General features: G+C 42.8%; 1 protein-coding gene across 1 annotated transcript; it reads left to right on the top strand.

Annotated features, from left to right (window-relative positions):
• The first annotated feature begins 4,337 nt into the window (after positions 1-4,337).
• On the top strand, positions 4,338-26,628 carry TNNT3 (troponin T3, fast skeletal type). Its single transcript, XM_061999329.1, has 10 exons — positions 4,338-4,542; positions 12,770-12,787; positions 17,676-17,721; positions 18,557-18,673; positions 19,023-19,100; positions 19,356-19,469; positions 19,659-19,768; positions 20,653-20,743; positions 23,731-23,771; positions 26,284-26,628. The coding sequence occupies exons 1-10, from the start codon at positions 4,421-4,423 to the stop codon at positions 26,330-26,332; spliced, it is 786 nt and encodes a 261-aa protein (XP_061855313.1). The 5' UTR covers positions 4,338-4,420; the 3' UTR covers positions 26,333-26,628.

Here is a 26,628-nt window from a genome sequence, read left to right as displayed (position 1 = left end):
GGCAAAGGTCTCTGCTGCTCCCAAAATGGCAGTGTTGCTGGGGGGGTTGGCTGCTGTGTGGGAAAGCAGGTGCCTGGCTTTTTTTGTCCTCAAATGTCAACCCATCTGCTTCAGCCTTGGCATTTTTTAGGAGGTGCTCTCACTATTCTCACTAATAACACTTTTAAATTTTCTCTCTCCTTTTTTTTTCCTTCTCTTCATCTTTTGTCTAGAAACTCACTGCCAACATGTCTGATACCGAGGAAGTGTAAGTAGAGAGAAAGCTGCCTGCATGTTCATTGGCTCGATGCAGTGGAGTGAGGGCATCCCCCTAAAGAGCAGAGGCTGGGTGATGCTCTGGGCACAGCCCGAGGCAGTGAGGAAGGGCTGTCTTGGCTTTGAGGGTCAAAGGGTTCATTGAAGTTCACCTGACACCCAGACTGTCCAGCACAGCCTGACACCTGACACCAGGTGTCTGAGCTCCAAACACCTCCACCCAGCTCAGCCTGTCCTCACTGTAAGTGGCACTACACCTGAAGGAGGGGGAATAAAACACATAGTGTAGTGGAGGAGCCACTTTCTGCCCTGGTTTAACAAATTTAGAGTAATATGACCAAACTCAGTGGCGTCATTGGGCATTTATCCGTCAGTAGGTAGAGATGGGAGATTTAGGGCAATCCTGGAATCAGAGGCAGCATGAACAGGCCTGCAGTAGACACTTAGCCCCCTACTCTGCTCAGCTCAGACAGGCTCAGCTGAACCTTTGTCATCTTGTCCAGCTTGCTCTTAAAAATTTTTTTTCCAAAGATGAGATTTGGACGCCTTTTTCAGTCAATCTCTAACAAACACAGCCCTCATTTAGGGTCTGGCCCCAGGGCTTTTCTAGGGTTTGGTTTCATGGAAGGTAAAGCAGGAGAAGCTGGCAGGTAGGGACTGCAAGACTGATGTTGCAATAGCAGCGGGATAAACATTGAGCAGAATCTGGTTTACGTCAAATTTTGATTAGACAGCCCTGGAGTTCAGCGAGCCTGTAGCACTTCTGGGTTGGCGAGGGCCACTGGCTGCAGGCTGGTGTGTCTGGCACACTGGAACTGAGGTCCAGCTTCCACAGCTTAATCAGCCCATGTGTGGGTGTCACGTTATAGCCCTGTGGTGGGGGGATTATTCCTTGGTGTGGATCCATCAGCATCTACATAATCAGCAACACTATTTAAGGTAAAACCCAGTCCCAGTCACTTTATTACTGCTCTAACTTAATGGCTCCTGGAAGAGAAGAGAGAGAACGGACAGGGGGGGAGGAGGAAGCATCAAACTGAACGACAGTGCATTGGGTGGCTTCAGTGTATGGTTTAAAGCTTGGTGATAATACAGAGTGAAAGAAATAATCATCTCGTTTCAATAATCTTTCTCTCGCAGGGAGCAAGGAGAGGGTAAGTCTTTAATCTGTCTCTAATTGCTTCCGTGTAACCCTGTAGCATTCACTGGCCGCACCCGTCCTCTTTCTGTCCCTTGTTGGGATTGTAACTGAGGATGCCGGTACAGTTAGCCCCATCTGAGGGTATCTTTTGATGTGCGGGACGCTGCTGGTTTTTGCAGGGGCATCGCCATCTGCTGGCAGTTCAATTTGAGAGTTTTGCATACATAACATTGTCTGGTTTAGAACACAGACAAGCAATATATACGTGGAAGACAAATACGTGGAGGGTTTTTTTCTGCGTGTGCTTTTTTCTCCTTGCACTTGGAGGCCCTCTCGGCCACTTTTTCCATCTCATGCACGTGTATGCTCGAGTTCCCATTGTCCTCAATTCCCCTGTTCCCTCCAATCACCTTCCATCCCCTTTTATATCATTTTTATTGCCCTCTCCCCCTGCCCCTCCTCCCCAGCAAGTCATTTTATGTACTGTTTTACTTGCTGATTTGTAAGTGGCCTCCCAGAGATATCCAGGGCTCTGCCATGGGTAATGTCCTACTGATGTGTCAAGGCTGATTTGTCTACTTTTTTCCCCCCCCTCATTTCAATACAGAGGAGTACGAAGAGGAAGGTAACAAAACCCCTTGGAACGTAACTTATCTTTTTATTCTTGGTCCTGCTTTTTTCCTTGTCTGTATCTCACCCTTCTCTTTGGCTCTTGCTGCTAAAGGTGATCTGAAACACTCCATTCATAAACCAGTTGGAAACCACGGAACCCACCAAGTTGGGGCCATGATGTGCAGAGCCCTCATGTTACAGTGAAACACAGTGTTTATGTGAGCTGTAGGGGATGGCTCTAAAGCTGTGAGCTCACCTGCCTGTGAACTCAGAGCATTTTGGAACAGGGACTGCCAATGAGCACGTGGCATCAGTGAAACCCTGCCATTCTCATTTTGGCAATGTCCACAGATGGAGTTTAAATTTGGAAACTAAACAGAAGAGAAAGTTGCCCAGCTCCTGAGGAGCACCCAGCAGGGTGCTGCTGGGGATGGCAAAGGTGAGGCAGAGAACCAACTGGCAAAGATGAAGTTTTTTAACGCGCCTTTAGCTGGCAAAAAGTGATCTGACAAGCTGCGAGAGACAGATCGCTGATCTGGAAAGATGGAGCATGAAAAGCTCTTCCAACCCAAGTTGTTTCAGCTTTTGTAGGCAGCAGGGAGAGAAAGATTTTTGAGACCTACGGCGTTTTTGCTGGGCACTTGACACACTGGCTTCAGTTCAGGCAAGTATAGCTGCCAGTTGTTGTCCTTCGTTTTCCTAAGGTGTCTGGGACAGAGACAAGGGCCAAACTGTGAGGCTTTCTCCCAGGATCTGCCCTGAGTGTCCAAGACATCTTCTAAGGAGTTAAGACCAAAAGCCTTTACTAGTGGAACTCTCCCTTGTGCAGAAATGTGCATCTTGGGGATTTTATACACAGCTGCTTTTTCGGTGGGATTCTTATTTTGTTTGTTTGTTTGGTTGGTTGGTTGGGTTTTTTTTCCCACATGTTCCCCCAAATTGCTGCAGCCAGCTAATTCCCACCAGTGGTGGTGCAAAGAGGGGCAGCTGTGGCTGTGCCGAGAGTAGTTCCTGCCCTAAGGTCCATTATCCTTACATCACTCATTCTCCCAGCATTGCTTCTGAGGGCATCAAGACTTTAAAAAAAAAAAAAAAGAAAAAAAAAAAGAAATCAGGAACATCAATGTTTTTTAGAGCTGCTTTTGGTCATCATCATGTCTAATCCTTCCCAGAGGGGCAAAGCAGGGAGGCGAAGGTGCTATTCATGTTCCATCCTTCATGCCTTGTCAAGTGTTCAAAGAGAAAGCAAAGGGTGTTGCTCCTACAGACAAGTCTTCCTTAAAGGAGAAGCATTTCCTGCCTTTCTCCTTCCTTCTCTAACTGTCAACTTTTGAGTTTCAATAATTTGATGATTAATATGAAATTAATAGGCAGGTGCCTTCCTTTTTTTTTTTTTTTGTTTTAATCTGCATGACTATCTCCTCTGGGGTGTATCTTTTCCTTGCTCCCCACTTTTGCTTGACCTTTGCATTCTCTTCCAAAGTCATGACTTCCCTTCCATGTAACTTTTCTCCATCACTTTCTAACCACTTTTTTTCTCCAGGCCCTACGTTACCCCAATATCACGTTCTAACAGTTCTCTATTTTCATTTTCCTGCTTGCTGTTGCTTTTTATTCCATGACACTTGCCACCTGAAGCTCAGGAAGAAGGTATGTGACATGGCTTATGCTTTCTTTCTCTCTCAGTGCAGAGGAAGAACATGTGTGAAGAGATTCAGAGCAAAAACTTCACACCCCATGGTTGGGACTCAGTCCCAAGCCACAGACATCAATGCAATGATGAACATTGATGTCACTTATTGAGCTGGCAGGAAATTGGGCCTGTTTTTCTGTTTAAAAAAACCCAAACCAATAATATATTTTAAAAAAGAAATAAAATAACATGCATCCATAAATCCCCATGTATATAATTTATATATGTGTATATATCTATATATGGAAACATGTGTGTGTGTGTATATATATATATATATATGTTTGTTTTGGTCCACCTTTTTAACTCGACCGCTTAACTTATTTTTGGTCACAAACATCAAGTCCTTTCTCTCCAAATGATTGTATTTTAAAAAGGGAGGGAGACACCTTGGAAAGTTTATATTCATCTGTGGAAATGCAGGAATTAACTTCTTTCAAATTTTAAAAATGGAAAATGTTTCACTATTCGAGAAAAAGATTTAAAACAAAAGAAATGCAGCAATTGTTGGTTAAAAAATTCACCAAAAGACAGTTTTAGGAAAATTTAGCCAGCTCTAATAAAGGATAAATAGGATGCCTTTAGAGTGGTTTTCATTTGTGGCCATACTCCCATATTTCAGTAACATTTATAACCCTATAATAAGCCCATAAAATTATTGGTTTTCATTCTCTCTCACCCTGTAATTCCATCATTATGTTTGCATATCATTACCCATAATGGCCTGGGACCTTGGCAAACCTCAAGAATGTTCCAATAAGATATTTATTGTTTTAATTTTCTCCTCCTTTCCCCTTTGCTGCATGATGCTTCTCATCCACAGAAGAGGTTCAAGAGGAAGGTAAGTGAAACAGCTTCTTAGTTCCAATCTTTCCTGCAGCAGGGCTCCGTGCCAATGCGCCTCAGCTTTGCAAGGTGGTAGAGGAGAGCAAGAGGCAAGAGGAAGGTAGTGGGACAAATGACCTTCAGGCAGAGGGCTCTTTTTATCCCTTGCGCAAGTGTCACCGAGGGTGCCCCATATCCATGAATATCTATGTGGATACTTCTGTTCCAGTTTTAGGGAGGGAGCAGCAGGGGAAATGTGGGTACCATCCCTTCATCCAAGCCGCAGCAGGCTCCGAAGCTCATTCTTAGCACTGGGTGCCTCTAACACCGACAGTGAAGTAACTGGGGTCTGACTAGAAAGATTTCTATCAAGTGCCAACTGGTTTCTCCTGTGGAGCTTGGCAGATAACAATCAGATGGATTTTGAAATCAAAATTCATCTGTGGTAAGGTCTGTGTGCAGCCTATGTTACATCGTACATATTCTGGAATATGTAATATTATATATAGTACCTTGTATATATTATAAGTTTATAGACTATAATATATCATATTATATATAATAGAAATAATAATCTTGCAGAATGCAGATCTTACTAATTACACCTATGTAGATGTTGGCAAGCAACCCCAGCTGGCCCTCACTCTGTGCGCAGCATTCGCAAGGTGGGACACACAGGGCAGAAGAGGGACTGAAGCAGAAACTCACCCTTTGCACTTGGGGGATTTGGGATGTTGTGCTCTGGACATAAGGAGCCAAAGGGTGTGTTGGTTCTCTATTTGCAAAGCTTACTTGAAAGGAGGGCAAACCTGTTTCTAATGCTGTGGGAGACCTGCTCTGAGCAGTGTGCAGGGTTTGACAGCATCCAGGTCCTGAAGGTTTTACATTTCTCGTACCTGTGTGTGCTTTGGTTTCCTGTCTCCATTTAATCTCCTCCATTTCTCTGTGTTATTTTAGCCCCCTATGTAGCATTCACGTGCTTTTTATTCTAACTATTCTCATTTTCCATCTCATTGCTCTTGCTCCCCACCATGTCTCACCTGACAAACAAAGCAGGTATGCGCCATCACCTTCTGATGTAGGTGGAGATTCAAGGGTGGTATGAGAGGAGCAGGATCCAGTTACTTTGTCATATTGCTTCTGGTGTCTTTGCTTCCCACCTTCCTCCATGACTGACTGTGCTGTGGGCTAACACATGGGAAAAGTCCCAGTGTAAGGTCCGATAGACGACAGCTCAGTGGTAACACAGCCTCTCTACCCTTCCAGTGATCGGCACAGCTCACCCTAAAACCCATCCTGGCAGTGGCAGGAGGTTCTTCCTCAAAAATTGGAATTAGAAAGAAATTTCATCCTACATTATTTGAGCTTACTGTGAGATTTCCCCTCTCCAACATGTTTTTCCTTTCCTTCACGTGGTGAGGTTGTTTCTCAACCACACCTGCCTCAAACTCCTCACGTGTTGAGGTTGTTTCTCAACCACACCTGCCTCAAACTCCTTCCCCTCCTGGCCATTAGTGTATGCTTTACTGGGATAAAACGTTTCCTTCTGACTTACCCATTTTCAGCCTGCGCAATATCAGCCCATGTAATAATGTGTTTCTCCTAATGTTCCTTTGCATCCTGTTCTGTGGCTCGTCCCCCCTAAAGGAGCTCATGAGGAAGGTATGTAACGTGACCCCTGAATTCCCATCTGTCAGAGTAAGCTTCAATTTAGTCAGTGAAACATAAGATGGCAAAAGGAAAGAAGAGTTAAAATAGGCTTATTAATATGGAATAAAACCTGCCACCATTTTGTTTGTACTCTCTTCCTTCATGTCCTGTCTTGACACTGAATGTACTGGCGATGCCAGGTGGTATTTGCTGCATGAAAAAAAAGTCTGAAAATTTCTGAGAAATGTGAAATTCTTAAAAGGATGAAGGTTGAAAAACCTTCACTCTGAGACTGTTTAAGTCTCACTGAGAGGCTAATTTTGGACCATTTGAGGTGGGCTGGGCCTCTGGATGATGTGCAGATGTGCCCATGATCAGTTTGCTGCTACAGCTGCAGCTGTGGGGAACATTTGCCCTCTTTTTCTGGGCTGACAAGAGCCTTTCCACATGTTTTTTTTTTAAGCTTAAACCCTGCTGTATAAATCAGCTGGTGACAATTTTGATGCTTTAGCTTTGCAAATGATTAAAAGTTGGTTTTCCTCTTCATGCAATGGAGTTTCTAGACTGCTGTGTCACGGTAGTATGTGCAGCCACGTGCCATCGAAAACCAGCTGGCCCCAGGTTGTAAAGGCCCTTGGGCGAGCAGCAGGGCTGTGAAATGGCATGCTGCTCCAGATTTTGCACATGACTGCAGGAATGTGCCTCTAAGACAAATATCATCCCATTCAGCCACTTAAATCTGCTTTATGTTTTTAATATCTCAGATCATTTGTTCCCTTACTTCCAGTAGTGCATCTTCATTTTATTTCCTTGCAATATATTCTCAAGCTTTCCCTCCCTCTCCATTTTGTACAAGTGAAAAGTTCTTCTGATGTTTCTAACTCTTTTGTCTTCCTTTGCATTTTGCTCTGTGACTCTTCCCACCTGCTAAAGCTCATGAGGAAGGTATGTGCCATGACTTGTGAATTCCTCAAGTATCTGCAGCATCTGTCTGGAGTGGTAATGTGTGCAGGAATTCTGGAGGTGGCTGAAGAGGAGAGGATGTAAAAAATATCCTCTGCATGCTTGCTGATCGCTGCTTTGCTCTCGTAGGATAAAGAATGTGATGAGTAATAAGTACTAACCACTGTTTTGAAAACAGTGCCCAAAGGGTTATGTATTCCCCGGCACTCTGATCTCTCTAACCAGGCTATGGGTATGGACACCAGTTGGTACAAAGATAGTGTTCCCAAAAGCATTTCCTCTACGCCATGCAGTGCGGTTGTAGGTGGGGCAGCTGTGCCCTGTGGCAGTGCTACATCCCTCAGTGCATATGCCTCTTCCTCCTGTCCCCCCAACACTGCAAAGAGATGAATCCAGCTTTTGTGGTGACCTATGCTGCCGTGGAGAGACGCATCTGAAGTCATCAGCAACAAGTGACTCTGGGTCATACCTGGGGTTCCCCTGGGCTGAGGATTGGACTGAGCGGTTGCGGTCATTCTGACTGCGGTGTGTTTGCAGGAAGTGCCAGTTTGGAGAAAAGATGTAGCTGCATGTTTTTTCCGTAACTATTGGTATTTTTCTGGGTTAATGTGCACTATGCAAAACTGAGGGTAGCAGGGTTGTATTTGTGCCTGGTTTTATAATGTGAATTAAAGCCCACAACCAGTAAGACAATCTGTGTGACTGGCAAAATAAGTAGGTTGTGTTATTAAAGCATCAGCCTGCTAGCCCAAACCCATTTACCTTTCAGTTTCCCTTCTGCTTTCCCCCCTCTGCATGTCCAGCTAGGCTTTCACCAGACACTTTTTTGTGCTCACACTCACCTTCCCACAGTGGAATGCAGTTCTGCACACAGTGGTGGAATCCGGGTCACTCAGGAAATCAATGCCAGCTCCTCCGAGCCCACTGATTTCTGCAGAGGCTGGGATTTCTATGCACATGAATAAGAACAGGTTGTCTGTCCCAATTTTTGCACATTCAAACCCGTGGGTAATGGACTTGAGTGAAAATCAAAGAAATACTTTTGGCAGCCAAAGGCTACAGATGGTGCTTGACTTATAACATGAATATACATGGTAGTCCCCTGCATCTTTTATGTCCCAGAATCCCACTGTCCCTCCTCTCCATGACTTTTTAATCGCCATCCGTATGTGCCCTCTATTTCTCTTTTAATCGTATTAATGTTTTTTATCCCTTTAACCCTCCACCCTGGTAAAAAAAAAAAAAAAGCGCGCTTTTGGTTTTTTTTAATCATCCTCTGTTTCTTGCTCTAATTCTCTCATCTTTCTTTGCATCTCTTTCCCCGCTACTTCCCTCTTAAAGAAGTCCATGAATCAGGTATGTGACTTCTGAATTCCTCTGCGTCAATCTGAAGGGTTATTGTGTGCTGGAAATTTGTTTGTGCTTGGCAATTTCCCAATTGGGTCATGTTTTGAATTGGGACAAAATGGAAACTTTTTAAACAAGCAACCACCAAAACAAAAAAGGAGGAATGCCTTGTTTGGCAGCTATTGAAAATTAATTTGTTTATTCAGTTGAAACAAAACATTTTGTTCCAAAATTTGATTTGTTTTTCCTCCCTCTTTCCTCTATGGAACATTTCTGAATTTTGAAATGAAAATCCTATTTTAGTTCCTTCTGAAGCATTGACTTCATGTATAAAACAGGATATATATAGTGTAATGGAAGTACAAATCTGGAATGAGGGATTCTCACAAGGCAAACAATGAAAAGGTTTTGTTCTATAGATGTTAATTAATATCTGTGCAACCTTACATGGTTATGAAATTGTCCCCTCCTTTTTTTTTTTTAACCAAAATCTTAACTAAATCTAAATGAGTTTTGAAATATTGGAACTTAATTGAAACTATGATTTCCATCAGAAAATGATACCAGTAACTCTAATATTATACTCAGGAATTCAAGACGGTGGAAGAAAATAGATAAAAATCAAACATTAATGATAAACTGTAACTTGCAGCTTCCTTACACCTTCCACCGGTAATAATTTCCTCTGCTCTGTGATGTGTAACAATGAGGACAGGAGCTAACTGTTGCATGAAAAAATTAAGTAACATTTTTGTAAACAAGTATCTCAGTGTATAAGCTGTAATAACAGCCAGTGACGGGACTCGGACCCATCCTCACACGGCATACGGGAATGTTATGGTGTTTGTTATTTGTGAAAGCAGAAGCTAAACTTGCAGCATTCTGTGAACTGTCTGTGACAATTCTGCTATGCTGTTTGGAATAGCAGTACTGCTGTACCAGTCACACCTCTGCAGCTGCCCACCCAAGTTATTTCACTCCACTGTCCTCAGAGGGAGACTGGTCTCTTAGTATAGGCAAGACCAGGGCTTTTGCCAGGGCTGGAGTGAGGTGATAGCTGCCTGATTGATTCTTGCATGACTTAACCCTTCAACATATATCCATGTGCTGCTTCTCACTTTCCTCCTTGTCTTGCTGCTTCTTGTTTCATGTCCTTCTCTCCTCCTTTCAACCGTATTTATTCCTGGCTCTCACCTGCTCCTAAGGTTTTTCTGACCTTGGTTTGCACAAGTTTAAGGTCATTGCTTCCATCTGCTGAGCCTGTTTCTGTACCTCTCTTCCCTGGTGTTTATTGAACTGCTACTCACTACTCAAATGTTGATCTTGAGTTTTGACATAAACATAAGCTTAAAATTTGTGCAAGCCACCAGGTATTCACGTGATTCAATTAACAATAAAGACATACCTACAGCTGACTCATGTTTTCTTTTTCCTCTGTAACATAAAGGATAGCAAGAAGGAAAGTTGTAAAGATGTAAGATGAAGAAAATGTAAATATAAAAAGCTTAAAAGAAAACATTTATGTCAGAGAGCCCATCCCAGCTTTTCCTGTTATTGTATGATTCTTTAGTTCCTCTGCTTACTTTCTCTGTGCTGTCTTTGTTTAATGCACCTTCTAAGCCGCAGCTTTGGTCTGCACAAGTTCAGTTGTTGACATTCTGTGACTCTTGCTCTAATTCTTTTCTTTTCTTTTCCGACACTGTCCACCTGAGTGAATGCATGTGTGTAACATCTGAATTCCTGTGTATTAATCTGAAGCATTCCTGTACATAAGAATTTGAAGATGTTGGAGAAAACTGGAGTCATGAAGAATCAATCTGTTCTTAAGCTTCCCTAAAAAGTATTTTTGCTATAGGAAAGTGTAATTATTGTTTTTTAACTGAAAAGTCACCATCTAAGAAGCTTAAGAGAAACATTTTATTGCCCCCTAAAACTTTTAAGGCTGTAACTGTATTGCAGATGGGCCAGAGAGGAGGTACTTGAGCTGCAGAAACACAAGGTGCCGCTGTTCACAGGCATCACCTGCAGCAAGATCCCAGTGGGCAGACTTGAGTGCTTCCTACTACTTTGCAGCAAAGACAAGCCCTGTATAGACCCAAATATTTCCAGTTCTGCAGAGCTAAGCCCCAGTCTGCCATTAGAGGTTCTTAGGTGGTGGAGCTTCAGATGCAAACTGAGATTTCATCCACAGCAGTACTTCCTTGTGGTAATTCTGATCCCTGTACTTGCTCTGACAGCCACAAGGGCACCTCCATAGCTCAAACATAGGTAAAACTGCACACTTATAAAGCTCTCCTCTTGAGTATGTTTTCTTTCACATTTAAGGATTGCTAGTGTCACTACAATCGCCCACTGTTTATAAATTTGCGTGATTTAAACGGTTGCAATTCATCAACATTCACATTCACTTTACCTCTCATTTCCGTGATATCCTCTCACTTTCTACTTCACAGCCCACTATAATTACTCTCCTTTTCCACTCTTATTAACACTCCCTATAACCTAGTCTGCAAATGATATTCCTTCAACCTGATCTTACCAAAGTTTGAGGTGATCCCCGCCTGAATAATTAATTTCTAATTCTTCTATCTTCCTTTTCCTATGTTTTTCCCCTGACACTTCCTACTAAATGAAGCCCCCCCTCCAGGTATGTGATTTAACTTCTAAACTCCCTGGTGTCTGTCTGCTGGGACGGTGTGCGTGGTGAGAGTGCAAGGTGACAGCAGATAACAAGTGATCTGTTAATGATAGCTTGTAACTTGCTTGCCTTTTAGGAGATGGTGGGTTTTTTTAATTTAACATTTTCTTTCCTCAGTAATCAGCAGTAAGTAGGAGGAGGAAACTTACCCGGTGCATGAAACTTTTACTAAAAACTAGGAGAACATGTATGTTGTCGTGAAAGTGTAGCTCAGCAGAAAGTGTCCTTGTGGAATGGGTTAAGTTCTGCACTGTGATATGAGAATGAATGTTTCTTCTTATAGGGAAAGCTTCGTTTCAAATCTTGGGGCAGAATTTGACCCATTGACTGTACGGAATGTAAATCCCATGAGGTTTTGCATTATATTTTATGCCTGCTTTGCAAAATATTCAGTGGTGTGTGTACAGCTGAAAAGCAAAATCTGCCCTGCAAATCCATATTGCTAATCAATTCTTGCCTTGCCAAAGAAGCAGAACGAAATGGAGACCTGCACAGACTTTTAACGAACCTTTTCTTCCTATGAAGTGATATGTTTGTAATTCTAAATTGCAAATGGAGGCAAAGAACAGCTGCAGATTTATAGAGGCATCAAAATTTTCTTCAAGGAAGAAAACAGCCTGAGCCATAGCTCTAGAAAAGTGAATGAAGCCTATTTGGAAGTCAGCTGAATGCTGATGATGAGTTACAGTAGGTATTACAGCAGGTATTTCAGCAGGTTTCTAAACATCACTGTGTTTATTTCAAGTGACTGAAATACTGTTGTAGAAAAGGATGGATCTAATAGTACCTTGAGAGTGCTGGCTACATTCATGTGCATATTTCAAATCAAGGTGAACCTTGGTACACTGTGCTGTCAGGTTGTGCTTTCTGTCACGGAATACCCAGAAGCTGTGGGGTTTTTTTTAAGCACTGCATTATGATTGTCTATCTGTTTCACCTGACTGAGTTCCTTTCCTGTCCTGTGACTTCTGTTTATACGCTATTTCAAATATAATTAATTTATTTTACCTCAGGTGTACTTCATAACTTCATTCCTTGCTCCCCTTTTCCTCTGTGCCCCTTCTTCCCTTTGGCTCAGAAGCTCTTTTGGTGTGTGAAATAACAAGTTTCTCGTTCTCTTATTTCCCATCGCATCTTGTTCCATGACACTTCACACCTGAAGTTCATGAGCCAGGTATGTGACATGACTTCTGATTTACTCCACCTAGTTGCAATACAACAGTTTATGGGTGTGAGAAAGAGAGAGAACAGGAGTCCTGGGTTGGTAGAAGAGAACAAAACAAGAGAAACAAATATTAACCACAATGATCACTTGCAGCCCTTCTCCTTTAATCTCCGTGCTTACTACTACTTTAAACTTACAGCATCTGTAACTCCTGACAGCCTCTCCAGATATCTTTTCTCCCTGCTTTAATTCACTAATTCTTTTTTTTTTTTTTAACTCCTTTATTTCCCCCTATCCCCTTCATGCACTCCCTGGTCTCTTTCTCAGGTTTCCAAGACTTTAAATATTTGTTCTCTTTTTTTCTCTTTCTTTCCCCATTTTCCCGTCTTTCCATCACTGCCTGCACTATGACATGAGCAGAGGAAGCCCACGAAGAAGGTATGTGGTGCACCTACAGACTCTCACTCTTTTTCTCTTTCAGTACTGGGGAAACAGTGTTAAAAAAATCTAACTTTGTTCAAGAGCAAAGAGAGCACAGGAGGGAAATGGTCTCTTTGGACGGCTTTGGATGAACGTGGAGAAAAGGGTTGTATATTTGCCAAATCAAATCACCAAGAAGGTGTTTTTTTCTTCTTGTTCAATTTCCAGAGAGTCTGAGATGCTCAGTGTATCAGGGAGGGAGTGGGGACAGTTGCTCTTAGGAAGCAGTGCTGGTGCGGATTGACTACAGTGCTTCTTCTCTTTTGTTTTTATCCTTCAACCTACAGCTGATGAAGGCGGCGAATACTATGACGGTAGCTTGGTGTTGTCTTTGGACAACAAAGTCATCTAACATCTTTTTTTTTTGTTTTCTATATTTGTTTTTGTTCCTTACTTGGTTTTAAACTCAGGAACTGGGCCAAAACATCTCTGCCGCAAAGAATTGCTCACTGTGCATATCCAGTCACCCTTGGAGGGAGGTCACTGTTGTATTGAGAAGCCTGTATGTCCTCACTAGGATGGCAGATGGTGAAAACCAAGCTCTAGAAGCTTGCTCTGGGCTTATCTTTTAGCTAGAACCTCTTGTGTCATAGCTCTCATTCCCCCCTAAATCATGAAAATATCTCTTAAATCCCAGCAGCATGCTTGAAAATAGAGCTGAGCCCTACATAGATGTGCCTTCTCCACCTGACCTTTAGAAGGTCATGGTCTCCAGGCCTGAATCTACAGATATTCTGCTCCAGTCATACACTTAAAATTGTGCTAAACATCAAGCATGTGAATAAATTTATTCAGACTGGTGAGGCAGGCCAGGCCATAGCTTAAGACAGTGTGTTTGGAACATTTGGTTGAGTGGGTTCTGGAGCATGTGGATGGGGACAAGATTCATGTGAAAGGACCAAATGTAAATGTATGCAGGGTCAGTATTGCTCTTGTACGTGGGCAAGATAACTTAAGCCCCCCTGGTCCAAATTAGAAACCATTTTAAATGCAAAAAAACCAAAAAAGTCTCACAGACTTTTACAGGCTTTTGAAGTAGCTTGGTTGTGTTCTGACAGCCCCAATCCCTAGAACACCTGGCCAGCTCTTTCAGAAGACAGAGCCCAACACCACCTAAAACCATCCTGCATTTTCTGTGTTTTCTTGATCTGTTTTGCTTCTGTAGATTTTTTTTTTGTTCACTTGTTTTTAATTTTCTTGCTCACTTTACAGGCTTTTTTCTTATTTAGGGAAACACCCTGAGGACCTTTCTGAGCCCCTTTCTCTCCTTATTCTCTTTCCTTGTATTTTTAATAACATATTGATTTCTGCCTTCCCCCAAGGACAAAGTGTCAATTAGATATGTTACTTCTGAGAAGTGGAATTAAGGGAGGGTGTTTAGGGATTTCTGAATGAAGTAAAGGCAGTTCAGATGGATTCACAGAGAGGGGGAGCATGGTGTGAATATCTCATGGGTTGGGCAGGAAAAAGCAAGGTTGTATTTATGGCGGTGTGTACTCTTCCTGCACTTAACCCTTTTGGAAACCAGAAACTCAGAGACTCGCTAATCACCAGGGCAGGGAACGTGGATTTCCAGTGGCTCTTTTCTTCTTTTGGCAGGGTTGTAGGTGGGGATTTTGTCACAGCCCCATGGTTCATGGTCCAAAAGACCAGCATGTCAGTCAAAATCCACCATAGGAACAAGAATTTGCTAAGACAAATTTGCTTGTTAACAAATTTTGGCCCAGTTCCTTGACTTGGTGTCTTGAAAGAAGGAGCATTTCAAAATAAATCACATCCCTGGGCTGCTTTTTGTGCATACAGTATAGACCAATGCTGGGTCATGCACTGCAAAGGACAGATTTATTACTGTTTGTTTTTTAATAAAGACCCCTATTTCTTTGTTATCCCCTTTTCTGGTTTTCTGGAGGTATCTTAAAATATTCTAACTAAAATTTCTTATTTCAAAACCAATTAACCTTATTTTTTCTTTTATTTTTACAATTGTTTGTTGGTTTCACTAATTTTAAAGTGTTGATTTGGTGGTAGCTGAAACCAAATTGACACAGTTATTGATTGACAAATAGGTGTCAATCCTGGCAGATGTGGTCAACAAACAGAACCCATCATTTCCTGTCTATTTTTTTCCCTCTGTCTCTCTAAAGTGTTACTAACTGGTAGTTTTAAGCTAAACAGGAGTGTTTTGGAAAATTATCTGGGTATGTCTGGAGGGAAGGGAATCCTATGTGGTAACATCCCTGATAGACTGGTTAATCATCATTATTATTCCTCTCTCCAACTGAAACCATCCCCCCTCCACCAGTTTAACTAATATGTTAAGAAGCTTGCTGGCTATTTGAAAAATAACTGGAGATGTGTGGAAGTATGCCGTTGGTTAATGGTATTTTTCTTCAGGAGAGATTTGTGGCTTCCTTTATACGAGTGCTCTAAACTACTTTTCTAACTATGTGCTAATAGCATTGCTCTAATACCCAGAGGCCTCAACTCAGACATATTTTGGTAGGCAGTATTCTTGCAGTAAATGACAAAAGTCTGCCTCCCCTCAAATTTCATTACTGAAATGAGTATGAGAAAATGTGACAAAAAGGGAAGTTTCCTTTCTCGCTTCTTCTAAGCATCTCTTACGTCTTTTCTCTTAATTATCTCAATAACTCATTTCTAGCCACTTTCCCAGTTTTTTCATTAGCCAACATCCTTGCAGCAGATATCTCCACTAAATATTTTCCAGTATGAGTTTTTGTTTCTTTTTCTTCACATAATTAATTTCATTTTATCCTCCTCTCTTCCACTTGCTATTCCCAATTCCTTCCATTTCAGTCCCAAAACAGCTGGATGCAAATGAGCATTTCGAAAAATAGAATATAATAGCTCTCTGTATCATGATGAGGATGGCAGGGCTTGTGCACCTGCTCCTGAGGGAGGGTGTTCTAACTCTTACTTTACAAAGATGAGTATCTTTTACCAGATTCAATATGTTGTGAGCTTTTTACCTCAATTCCTCCCACTGAACCAACACAGATAGAGGCTTGTACCACAGAATCCAGCAGCATCCCTGAAAGTTCAAATGCAGTGTGTTCTGAAAGCCAACACTGGTCCCTCTGAGACTGGGTTTAATTTACCTCCGTGAGAATAATACTGCTGAACTTACTGGCACTACACAGGAGCTAATAACTAAAGTTCAAAAAGTGTAGCAGGGAGAGGAATTGATCACAAACACAAATGTTAAGAGAGTAACTCATAAACCAGCATGTTTCTGAGAGACAGAGAAAAGGTCACTTGTTGCAGGGGAACACTTCTGACTGCCAGAGGGCCCAAGCTGATAGTCTCTGTCATGGTTTATCCTGCTTATCAGGGCATCATACCTCTCCTGGAGATGCAAAGACCATTCCCATTAATGCCCATGGGAATATTGCATGTACCTCAGCAGGACAGGATGCTTGCTAAGAGAGTATGGCCTTTCCTTGGGTTTGAGGTGCGCCACACAGTGAGGAAGAATAAACAGCACAAAGGTATCTCAAGGATGTGTGCCCTAAGCTACCTTGGGAGTCAATGAACCTTGAGAAAATGTGTGTCATGAAGCTTTTTTCCTCCTGGCTTCTATGTGATGTGTTTAAGCAAAACTGGCAAAGCCTCGTTATCACTCACATGACTGTGAGTTAACTTTAGTGAAAGAACAGGTGATTGACAAAGATAACATTTTCTTCTACCCTCCAGCCCAGCTGTCCTCCTTAGAGCTTTGGTCAGGCCAGTTTGAGAAAAATGATCTCTCATTTACATGAAACCATTGCATTCCAGATGCTATGTTTGGGATTTTTATACAGTCTCTTGATTCTTTTCTGCCAAATTCTATTTCAAAGGTATAAACAGATTCACTCCTAGCAAAAAAGAGATGTGTGTGTATTTCTTTTGGAAAGTGTTTGAGGCTTAACCTGTTTCTCTGGGATGTTTCTCCTAAGGTTAAATTTCCCTTCCCTCCTTTTACTTTAGCAGCTGGCATGATCTCTGTTGTTCTAACTGTTCTCCCTCTTTTTCCCTTCCTGTTTTGCTCCGTTTTTCCAAATACAGAGGAGAAGCCTAGAATAAAGTAAGTATGAGTGGCAGGGAGTTTTAAAGCTTTGGCATAATTTTTCTGACGTAGCCATTAGATTGCCTACTAGGCAAACGACTACTAGAAACCTTTAACTGAACCTCCTTTGTGTAACACCCAGCTGTTCTTGCAAGCCTTCCACGATGTCTGGTTTTGCTAGAGGATGCCTTAGCAGTAGTTATTGTCCAGGACTCATGAACTGTCCAAGATGCAGCAGTACCCCAAGGCACAGGTAGCTCAACAGCAAATACTCTGTGAGAAGCCATGGTTGGGAAATTACCCATCCATCCAGGATTGCTGACAGTAGGAAGGGTGGCAAATGTTGGGCTGATCTGACTTGAGCTTAACTAAAAGTTTCCTACAGACCTTCTGGTTCTGGGTCTCAGCACCATCCCTTCCCACTCTGCCAGCTGCCCAGAACAGAGTGTGCAGCACTGCACCAACGGCCTCATGGAACAATGTCTTTCCCTGTGGTAGGGAACGATCACAGGCTTTGGGAATGACAAGGGGTTTTCAGGGGTAACTCCCTGCCCTGCATGACCTTCCAGGAAGGACAATGGTCCTTAGTGCTATTCTAGAGTAGTTTTTCATTGACTTGTTGTCTCAACTCTCTGTATCTCCATCAACATCCCTCCTTGTCAGTGTCACTTGTGAGGACAGGGCAGGAATGTGCTGTTTAAAAATCTGTCTGTTCCTTAAGATGAAAATCCTTTTCTCTTTCCCCCTCCTCCCCTTTGTTTTGTTTTTAACTTTCTGCAGACTAACTGCTCCTAAAATACCAGAGGGTGAGAAAGTAGATTTTGATGTAAGTATTCTTGATACAGTGGCTGTGTTTGTCTGTCTGTACCAGAGCTATACACATATGCAAACCCATATAACTCCTCTTATATTGGATATTGCTGAGTATAATGGACAAAAGTATAGATGCTTTGCCACCTGTTTTCAGTGAAAGGCTACTCTCTGCTCCCTGAAACTCTCTGGATGCATTTGTTGCTGGCCTCACTACAATAACATCATGTATTTCTTCTTTTCCTCCTTTGAATCTTTAAAGCTAATACAAGACAAAAGGAGAAAGCAAGTGTTTTAGGAGATCTCAGATCCCCTGTCCTGCTGTAAATGGTTTGAAAGTTCCAGGCTAAAAGAAAGCAGGCTCATAGGCATCTGTTGCTGACAAACATTACCTAAAATGATAAGAGAATTTTAATATTAAACAAAGATCAAAAAACCCTCCTAGAAAGCTGATAAGAAAATTAAGAAACTGGTGTTAAAAATCCTCACAGAAATATCTGCTTTGCCCAAAAATGCAGGTGCATTTTCTAGGTGAAATTCATATCCCAGAACAAAGAGGCAGCTAACTACACACAAAGATAGGTAGCTAGACAAAACAAGGGATAAAATGTGGTGTATGGGAATGGGAGATGTAGACCCTGTTTCCTTCTTGGCTTCAGACTGTCACCTGGATGCATCTCTGACTGTCTCTAACCTGCATCAACAGCCATTTAAGCTAATCCCATAGATGTTCATGGACAGTTGCAGACAGTTCCTGCTTGCTTTTCTCAGTGTAGGCAGGGTGCTGGGGATGTCTAGGGCACGTTCCTAGTCCAATATGTGCTTACTTAATGCATTTCCTGCTCTTCTAGGACATCCAAAAGAAAAGGCAGAACAAAGACCTGATTGAACTGCAAGCCTTGATTGACAGCCACTTTGAAGCTAGAAGAAAGGAAGAGGAAGAGCTAGTTGCCCTCAAGGAGAGGATTGTGAGTCCTTGTACTCCCTTTTCCCTGTACTAGGAGAGAACCTCTGTAGATGACAAGTTGGATCTGTTAGTCCACTGTCAGACCCTTGGCAGCGACTTGCATTGCCATCTACAGAAGTGACTGCTCAAGTCACTGCCAAATGGCTTCTCCTCACATCTATCCCCTCTCTTAGCCTCTGTTTTTACACTGGGAATTGCACAAGAGACTCTTCTTTATGTGCTGGAAATAGAGTAGTAGAGCTACCTACTCTCCACTCTTTGTGAACCAAAGCTCTTGGTGGTGGGGTGCAGCAAGAGAGGTAGATAAAGCCACAGTGATCACTCAGTGCCTCTACCTCTGCTTCTTGCAGGAGAAGCGCAGAGCTGAAAGAGCAGAGCAACAGAGAATCCGGGCTGAGAAGGAGAAGGAGCGTCAGGCAAGGCTTGCGGTAAGTGTCTCTGCATCTCAGTCCTTGTCTCACCATCAACTGGAGGAGCTCTCTAGAGAGAAAAAAACCTTACAGGTTCTGCCTGTCTCAGTCTGAAGAAGAAATTATCACTCTCTTAAAGTAAGGGCAGGAAAAAGGAGTTGCCAATTCTCGTCACCATGCTTATTAGATCACATTCCCTGCAGTGACAGTGGCTGCAGGGGAAGATGTGAGTCTCTCCTAGAGTAACTTGCTCCTGTGTGTTGCACTCCACAGGAGGAAAAGGCACGGAGAGAGGAAGAAGATGCCAAGAGAAAAGCTGAGGATGATCTCAAGAAGAAGAAGGCTCTGTCCTCCATGGGTGCCACATATAGCAGCTATCTGGCTAAGGTAAAAAGCACGGATTGGTGGAAAATATTAAACCACAGGGTTGACTGGGAATGGTCTCTATTACAACTTCAGAAAACAGCTTTCCTTCTTCCGGATCCCTAGCAGCTTGTCTTACATGCTCTTACACTTAAATCACCTAATTCAACCTGAATTTCTACAGTCTAACATTAATTGATGTTCCAAAAACAGGCTGATCAGAAGAGAGGAAAGAAGCAAACAGCTAGAGAGACGAAGAAGAAAGTCCTGGCAGAGAGGCGCAAGCCTTTGAACATCGACCACCTTAATGAAGACAAGCTGAGGTAATGTGTTTATCTTAACTTCCTCAATATAATCCACAAAAATTTGGTTTTATGTTCCTGGAGTGTCTTGTCCAGTGAAAAAATGAGACAGAGGACAGTGCCTTCATTGAATTTCATCACAGGAGAATGTTAAGTTATGCCCTTCCTTGTTGATGTGGAAAATAGAGGGGTTGTGGGTAATTGTTGAAATGCTTGGTAGCCATCTAGCCATGCTCCTGGCAAAGCTCTGTTAGCCTTTCCTGCTAATTAGGATTAGTCATTTACAGGACTAGGCACAAACTTTAAATCCAGCTTTGAGTTTAGTTGAACAAACCTACAGATTGGTATCTGTAACATTCCTGGGGTGAGTTAGAGCTGCTAAGGTATGAGTACAGATCTCCATGGAGGCTGGAGGCTTTAAGGCTGAGTGCTCTGGTGCAGAGAAGTCATCAGATGACAGTCTGGACTCCACATGTTGGAGTTTACATGTGATTGAAAGATAAGGCTGGCTCACCTCAGCCCTGAAACAAGATGAAATTGCACAGTGGCAGCTGCTCTGCTCATCTGGGTGGCCTTGAGAGTCTTCCTTCCTTCTTGTTTGATTCCCCTGGACTCTTTTCTTTCATTAAGAGTTAGAGGGAAATTAAGCCTATAGGAAATACATTACTGTGTGACAGATGCAAGAGTGGAAGTCTAAAAGGTTCTCGGGTGAGGTGAGAAAAATGTGACCTTGAAAATGGGAAGTAGGTTTCAGAGAATGGTAAACGTTTGCTGGAAGATGTGTGAGCTGCATTACATAAAACAGAAAAAGCCTTGCTACTAGAAATGTGTAGAACCACAGAGAATGATGTGATATGTATGATGTGATGCATTTCTCCCATCTTCCTTTCCCCATAAACATACAGGGACAAGGCTAAGGAACTGTGGGACTGGTTATATCAGCTGGAGACTGAAAAGTATGACTTTACAGAGCAGATCAAAAGGAAAAAATACGAGGTGAGTTGAGAAGCCATTTTGGTAATGGCACTAGGTTCAAAATGTAAAAATCTCTGAGACTACTCTGGCAAATGCCATGTGGTGACACCATTTGGGTCTCCAAATGGAGAGTCTCCTTTTGCAATATTAGAGCAATAAGACACCTGGAACTTCATTCCCCTAACGTACACACTTGGGCTGGATTTGTGATTTTAGGCTGATTTGAATAGACAACTCCCAAGCTTTTCAGTGCCCCATGGAAAGGCAACCCCAAAGGAAAAAAGACTCCCCACCCTCTGCTCAAACACATCTTGTTCATTCTTGTTTATCTATAGGTAACTGTGTCTGAAAATACAGTAACTCGCAATTAATTAATCTCCATTGCAAAGTAATATTTTAAATTCCATAATAGATTTCACACTTTGAATGTCCTAAGTTTTATTCCCATCACAGACAGATTCCCTGTGGATTCAGCTTTTTAGAGTTACTGGAAACTGTCTCCAGACAGGAGCATCTAACTGAAGTGTCATATAGTAACAGAAAATGGGTATATTTCCTTCACAAACAGTCATAGGACAGGGTTGCACTCGCCTACATCAGGATTCAGAGGCTCAGAAATCCTACTGGATCTCTCTCTGACTCACTCTCCTTTTAACTGCCAATCACACAGACAAATGCTGTCAGGGAATGAGCAACACCAATATAACTATTTCAATCTCTCTTAGATTTTAACAATGCGTTGCAGGCTGCAGGAGCTTTCCAAGTTGTAAGTACACTGAACTTGCCTGTGTAACAGCAGCACCAACAAAGGCTACCAAATGCATGAGCCTGCTGCATGGTCAGAGGACAGGTGCAAGGTAGAAACTGGAACTTGGCTCCAAATGCAGACAGAAGAGATCTTGTGTCTCCCTTTTCCCTTCCTTTTTCTCTCCCTTTCTTTTTCTTGAAAAGAGATGAAGTGGGAATTTAGGAAAAGAGTTATGGTCCAACTGGGATGTAGCTAAAAACCTGAGCATGCAATCCACTCATACCATCACTACAACAATTTCCTATTCAAACCTCTTGTGTGGAGGAGACACCCTGATGCATCTGGGATACATGCGGAAGCTTACAGATGCATAGGTAATAGCTTGGGCTTCACAACAAAGAATGGTATGGGGTTTGGAAAGATCTTCCACCTTGTGGTACGTGTTTATTCAGATCCAAATATTGGAGAGTGGCAGATTAAGGAAAATAGGTCAACTGGCTGTGGAAAAAGAGGGATTAAGACAGTGCCAGGGAAGACATACCTACTATAGTAACGAGACATCTGCATAAACAAAGAGATAGGTAGCTACTGCTGAAAGGCAAGGACAGAAAGTGCAAAGCAGAAGGAAAATGCACAGCTGAGATGGGAGAAGAAAAGTGGAAGAACAAAGAGAAGATGATAGGAAAAGAAGTGAGGAGAAAGGTAAGTGAAAATGGCAAAGAGAAGGAAACACAAGCAAGGATGTAAGGGAGAGACAAAGGAAGGAACTCGGATGCACAGGCATGGAGCTGTTCTTTAGCCCTTTAGCTGTTCTCAGTCTGTTGCTCTTTGGTGCTTCCTTAGAGAGAGAGTGTTATAGTCACTATCACAAAGTTATCACTGAAGGTAAGTCTTAAGTCCTTGGGTCAAACTGAAGACAGCTGGTTCTCCTTCACACTTGTGAAAAACACTGTTGCAAAAAATAACTTAAACGACTGTGGCAGGTATTAAACTTCCATGAGTAAGTATAAAGCAGGTGATCTACTGATCCTTCCTTCCATGTGTTGTCCTGTTCCTGCTAATGTTTCAGTCTACTTTGTTTCTGTTTGCCATGGAACGACACGGGCCAGGAAATACATTGTGCCAACATGAATGTATGACTTTTGGTGGTGTTGTTTTGCATGTGGGGAATGGCAAGTGCCACTTTAAATATTCAGATGTTGGGTCATCAGTTCTTGGACCTGCAGAGCCAGTGGAGAACTTTGAATTTCACCAAAAGCAGAAGCAAAGCATATGTCTTGGCAAGTGCAATTTTCCACTCCAGGAAAGCTAGGTAGAAGACTGACTCAGTTACAAATGAGAAGGTGCAGGGGCAGAAGAGAGCTTGACATCACACCCTTGTTCCTGTGGGCTTTTCTGGAAGAGTCCCAGGATTTCAGTAGCGAGTCCAGCCAGGACTGAGGTGCTATGTCAGGCCATAAGGTGCTCACCCTGTGCAAGGTAGGTGTTTGCTTTCCCAGGCATCAGGTTGAAATATGCAGTTTACCCATGGCTAAACAAAGACATGCTCCATCTTATAGGACAGACTCTCTGGTGGCTTACTGCCATTAACAGAGCTGGGGAAGATCTTCAGAGCCCTCACTTCATTAAATCCTTTCCTCTGTGCTGCTGAAGCTCTCCTTGAATATTTTCTTCTTCAGACCCTTTAAAAGTTGTCTTATCATACAAGTGGCTGGGAAGGTGGTGATGGCTGCCAGCTCCTCAGCTCCTGCTCTGCCAGCCAGCAAAGGTACTCCAGCAGAATGTGACATCCATCTTCCATTCTTGAGGTTCCCATCCAAAGACCACTGAAGCTCTTTGAGCTTAGAAACTTCCTAAAGTGTAAGAGCAGGGGATGAGTGAGAAGGTGAGATTGACACATACAGGTGATACAGCCAGACGAGCTTTCCACCTGGCCAGGGTGACACTCACTCTGGTTCACTTGCCTGCGGTTTGACATGCGAGTTCACAGGAGACTAATTTGTATGTGTAGGAACTCTTCTGGTATGGATTATAAAGTCCTAGCTCTTCTTTTCTTTGAAATGTGGAACTGGCATACAGATTTACTGCCAAGGAAGAACATTTCTCTCCTTCAAGCAAGGGTGATATTTTATTTCAAAGGAAGTATTAATCCCTACCATAGGCTCATGTTTCCAGCACTTCAACAGGTAAAACTCCCCTCTCTGTGAGGGAACAAGGTTTCTTTATCTCTAAAAATCCTGGTCATGTATGTTGTTTGCAGATTGTCACCCTCAGGAACCGGATCGATCAGGCTCAGAAGCAGTAAGTACTTATATCCCCTTCCTAGCTCCTGGCTTGGGGATATCTGCCTCAGTGTTCCAAGTAGTCACTTCAGCCTCAACACCAGCATTTTCTTGTTACAATGAAATGAGGCTAGAGATGGAAGGGCAACTCCCATCCTGCCTCACATTGAGAAAATGAAGGGAAAACTGAAGTGAACATTAACAGCTAACAAGAAAAAGAATCATGTTCCTTCACACCACGTCTGCAAAATTTCCATCTGCTCATTCCTGGGGTTTTCAAACACCTGACTTAGGTGCTTTGAATACCTGAAGGAATACAACCCCTGTTTACAAAGGGTAAACAAGTGGTTGCTAAGATTTTAAGGACTGGTGTGTAACAAGACTAACATCATGGGATTACTGTTGTGAGTCCTTTTCACTCATCATCTCACTCACACTTTCCTTCCCCATAAAACTTTTATTTTGTGAGATTTTTTTTTAAGTGTTATATCTCTAGCTATTCTAGGTGTTTACAGGGAACTTGTGAGAGATTAGGACTAGACAAAGCCTGGAGGCTAGGGCATGTAGAAAACTAACAGACACAGAGAAGGAACTGCAGCAAAGCAAGGGAGGAGAGCTTTCCAGTGGTGGGATTTGGTCTTCACTGTGCTTCTGTCTCTTTTTTAGCAAAGCCATATCAGGAATAAAGTGGTGGCCTTTGGTGACGCCTTTGAATGACAGGGGTGACCAGACACTGCCTTCCCTCTCCTCCAAGCCATTCTGACTTACCAGATAAATGTAATACTGGGGGGCTCAGTTGTCTGTAGATTGCAAACGTAAGGCTTGACCTTCCTGTGGTATTTTCTGTACAGAGCTGTAGGCTGATAAACCTCAGCAGAATGTGCAGCTGCAGACGGATGCCATGGCTTGTCTGGGTGTTGCTGCCCTTCTAAGGGGCACTACCACACCACCCACAACAGACTGTACCATCACTGCACGCTTGTCCCCCAAAAAGACACGATAGTCTCTCAGGACATCATTTGAAAAGGTTGCACTGAGAAGCTCACAGCTCGTAAGAATCTTATGTACTTAAATATCTATCCACACTAGACTGTATCATTCCAAAGCAATGCCTCTTAATGTGTTACACAAGGATCAAGTGATACTTTAACTTCAGTCTTCATTAAGTCTCCTTAAGCACACTCCAAAGGTCAGGCATAACATCAAACATCATGAGCGCTTCTGCAAATAAAAGGACTCTGCCTTCATTTGAGGAGATACACAATTCCCACAGTGGGTTTTGAACCCACGGAAAGGCTGGCAAAAGGGATACTAAGATGAAGTTAAGATAAGCAGAACGTCCTCTGCTCCCTGTCATGTAAAAGGTCAATTTTTCAAATGGACCAAATCTAACTTGGTCAAAAGGTAAAGTATCCACTGTGTATGTCTGTGTCACTGTGCTACATCCTTCTGTAAATATGGCTAGTCCTCTTGAACCAATCTGTGGGGCAGCACCACAAAATTCTCCCCAGATGTGCTGTCCACTTTTTTTCTGTTCCCTGGAGAAACCATTAGTTCTGAAAAAGGCATCTCTGTTGATAGCAAGGTCCCACCACCTTGTGCTTGGCCCTCAAACCTATGCTCTGCCATGTCAAAGAGCTGCTCCCAGTTTGCTTGTGCTTCGGTTCAAGAAGCAGCCTCATCATTGTGTGGGAGAGATGGAAAGGCTTGGTGGTGTGCTGACCCCCAAAAGCCAAGGTGCTGCCTATGGGAGCCCATGCAGAATCTAACTTGACTAACTTCAAGGCTGGCCCCTTTCTGACTCCAGGCCTGCCTGCTTCTCAGTCAGAAGGTAAGTGGCTTGCATGTAGGATTGCCTTTCTGTGTGCAAGAAAGTATTTGGAGACAGTTTGCCTCAAGTGCTCTGTGTGGGGAGTGCAGTGTGGGGACTGCTCCTACACAGATCATGAGTAAGACGAGGATACTGATACGAAGGGAAAATGAAAAAGTTGTTTGGACTGGTTTGGAAGCTCTTGCTTCAGTGATATAAGGAAGAAGCCACTCTGCTTTTCTAGAGCAAAGCAGTTCTTAGTTGTATTTAAATTATTGCTCAGTGTTTTGCTTCCACTACTAAATGATTAGAAATTGGACCAGAGCCCACTGATAATGAGGAAATTTTCTCCAGAAACAGGTCTAAATTCTTAAATTCAGATCATAGCAGATTTGAATTCAGAAATTTCAAGTCAATGGATGGATAGGCCTGTCATTTACTTATGAGACCACCCAGACTTCTGCACCAATAATGCAGGAATCTAGAAGTGTCCACCTCTTCCAGGCACACACATCCCGGCCTTTCAGTAAAAGCCTGAGAAGGAACTTCTTTCGGCAGTATCAACAATATTTTTCTCAGAACGTGCTCTATGGCACGTGTGCCCAACATGCGAGAAGTGAAAGCAGCTCAAACCTAATTTGGGAGTCAGAAATGTGCAGCGGTCACAGAGCCCCACTGCTTCCGTCATGCTGACGTGTTTTTCTTTCCTTTTGTATTGTAGCAGCAAGAAGGCAGGAGCCAAGGGCAAGGTTGGTGGGCGCTGGAAGTAAAGAACCAGGCAGGATGGCCCTTAGGGGCATGCCGAAACCCTGTTGGCCTCCTCTTTCTTCCTTCACCAATCACTTCTGTTCCCATGCCTCAACGATAACAAAAATCGCAACATCAGCCTGCGCTGGCTATTGCTGCTGCTTTTCTTCTTTTTCTTCCTGGAGGGGTCTGGTGGCTTCCTCAGTTAAAAGGAAGCAGGTTCCCTGTGGAACCAAGATGACTCCTTGCTGGCATCTTGAATTCTTGCTGAGCATGTCCTTTATCCTTCTGATTCCATCCTTAACGCTGCCCTGTAGAC

The sequence above is a fragment of the Colius striatus genome, chromosome 7 (genome assembly GCF_028858725.1).
Source record: "Colius striatus isolate bColStr4 chromosome 7, bColStr4.1.hap1, whole genome shotgun sequence".
In the NCBI taxonomy this organism is placed as follows: domain Eukaryota; kingdom Metazoa; phylum Chordata; class Aves; order Coliiformes; family Coliidae; genus Colius; species Colius striatus.
The sequence above is the reverse complement of the archived record's forward strand: the minus strand, read 5'-3'. Positions and strand labels throughout refer to the sequence as shown.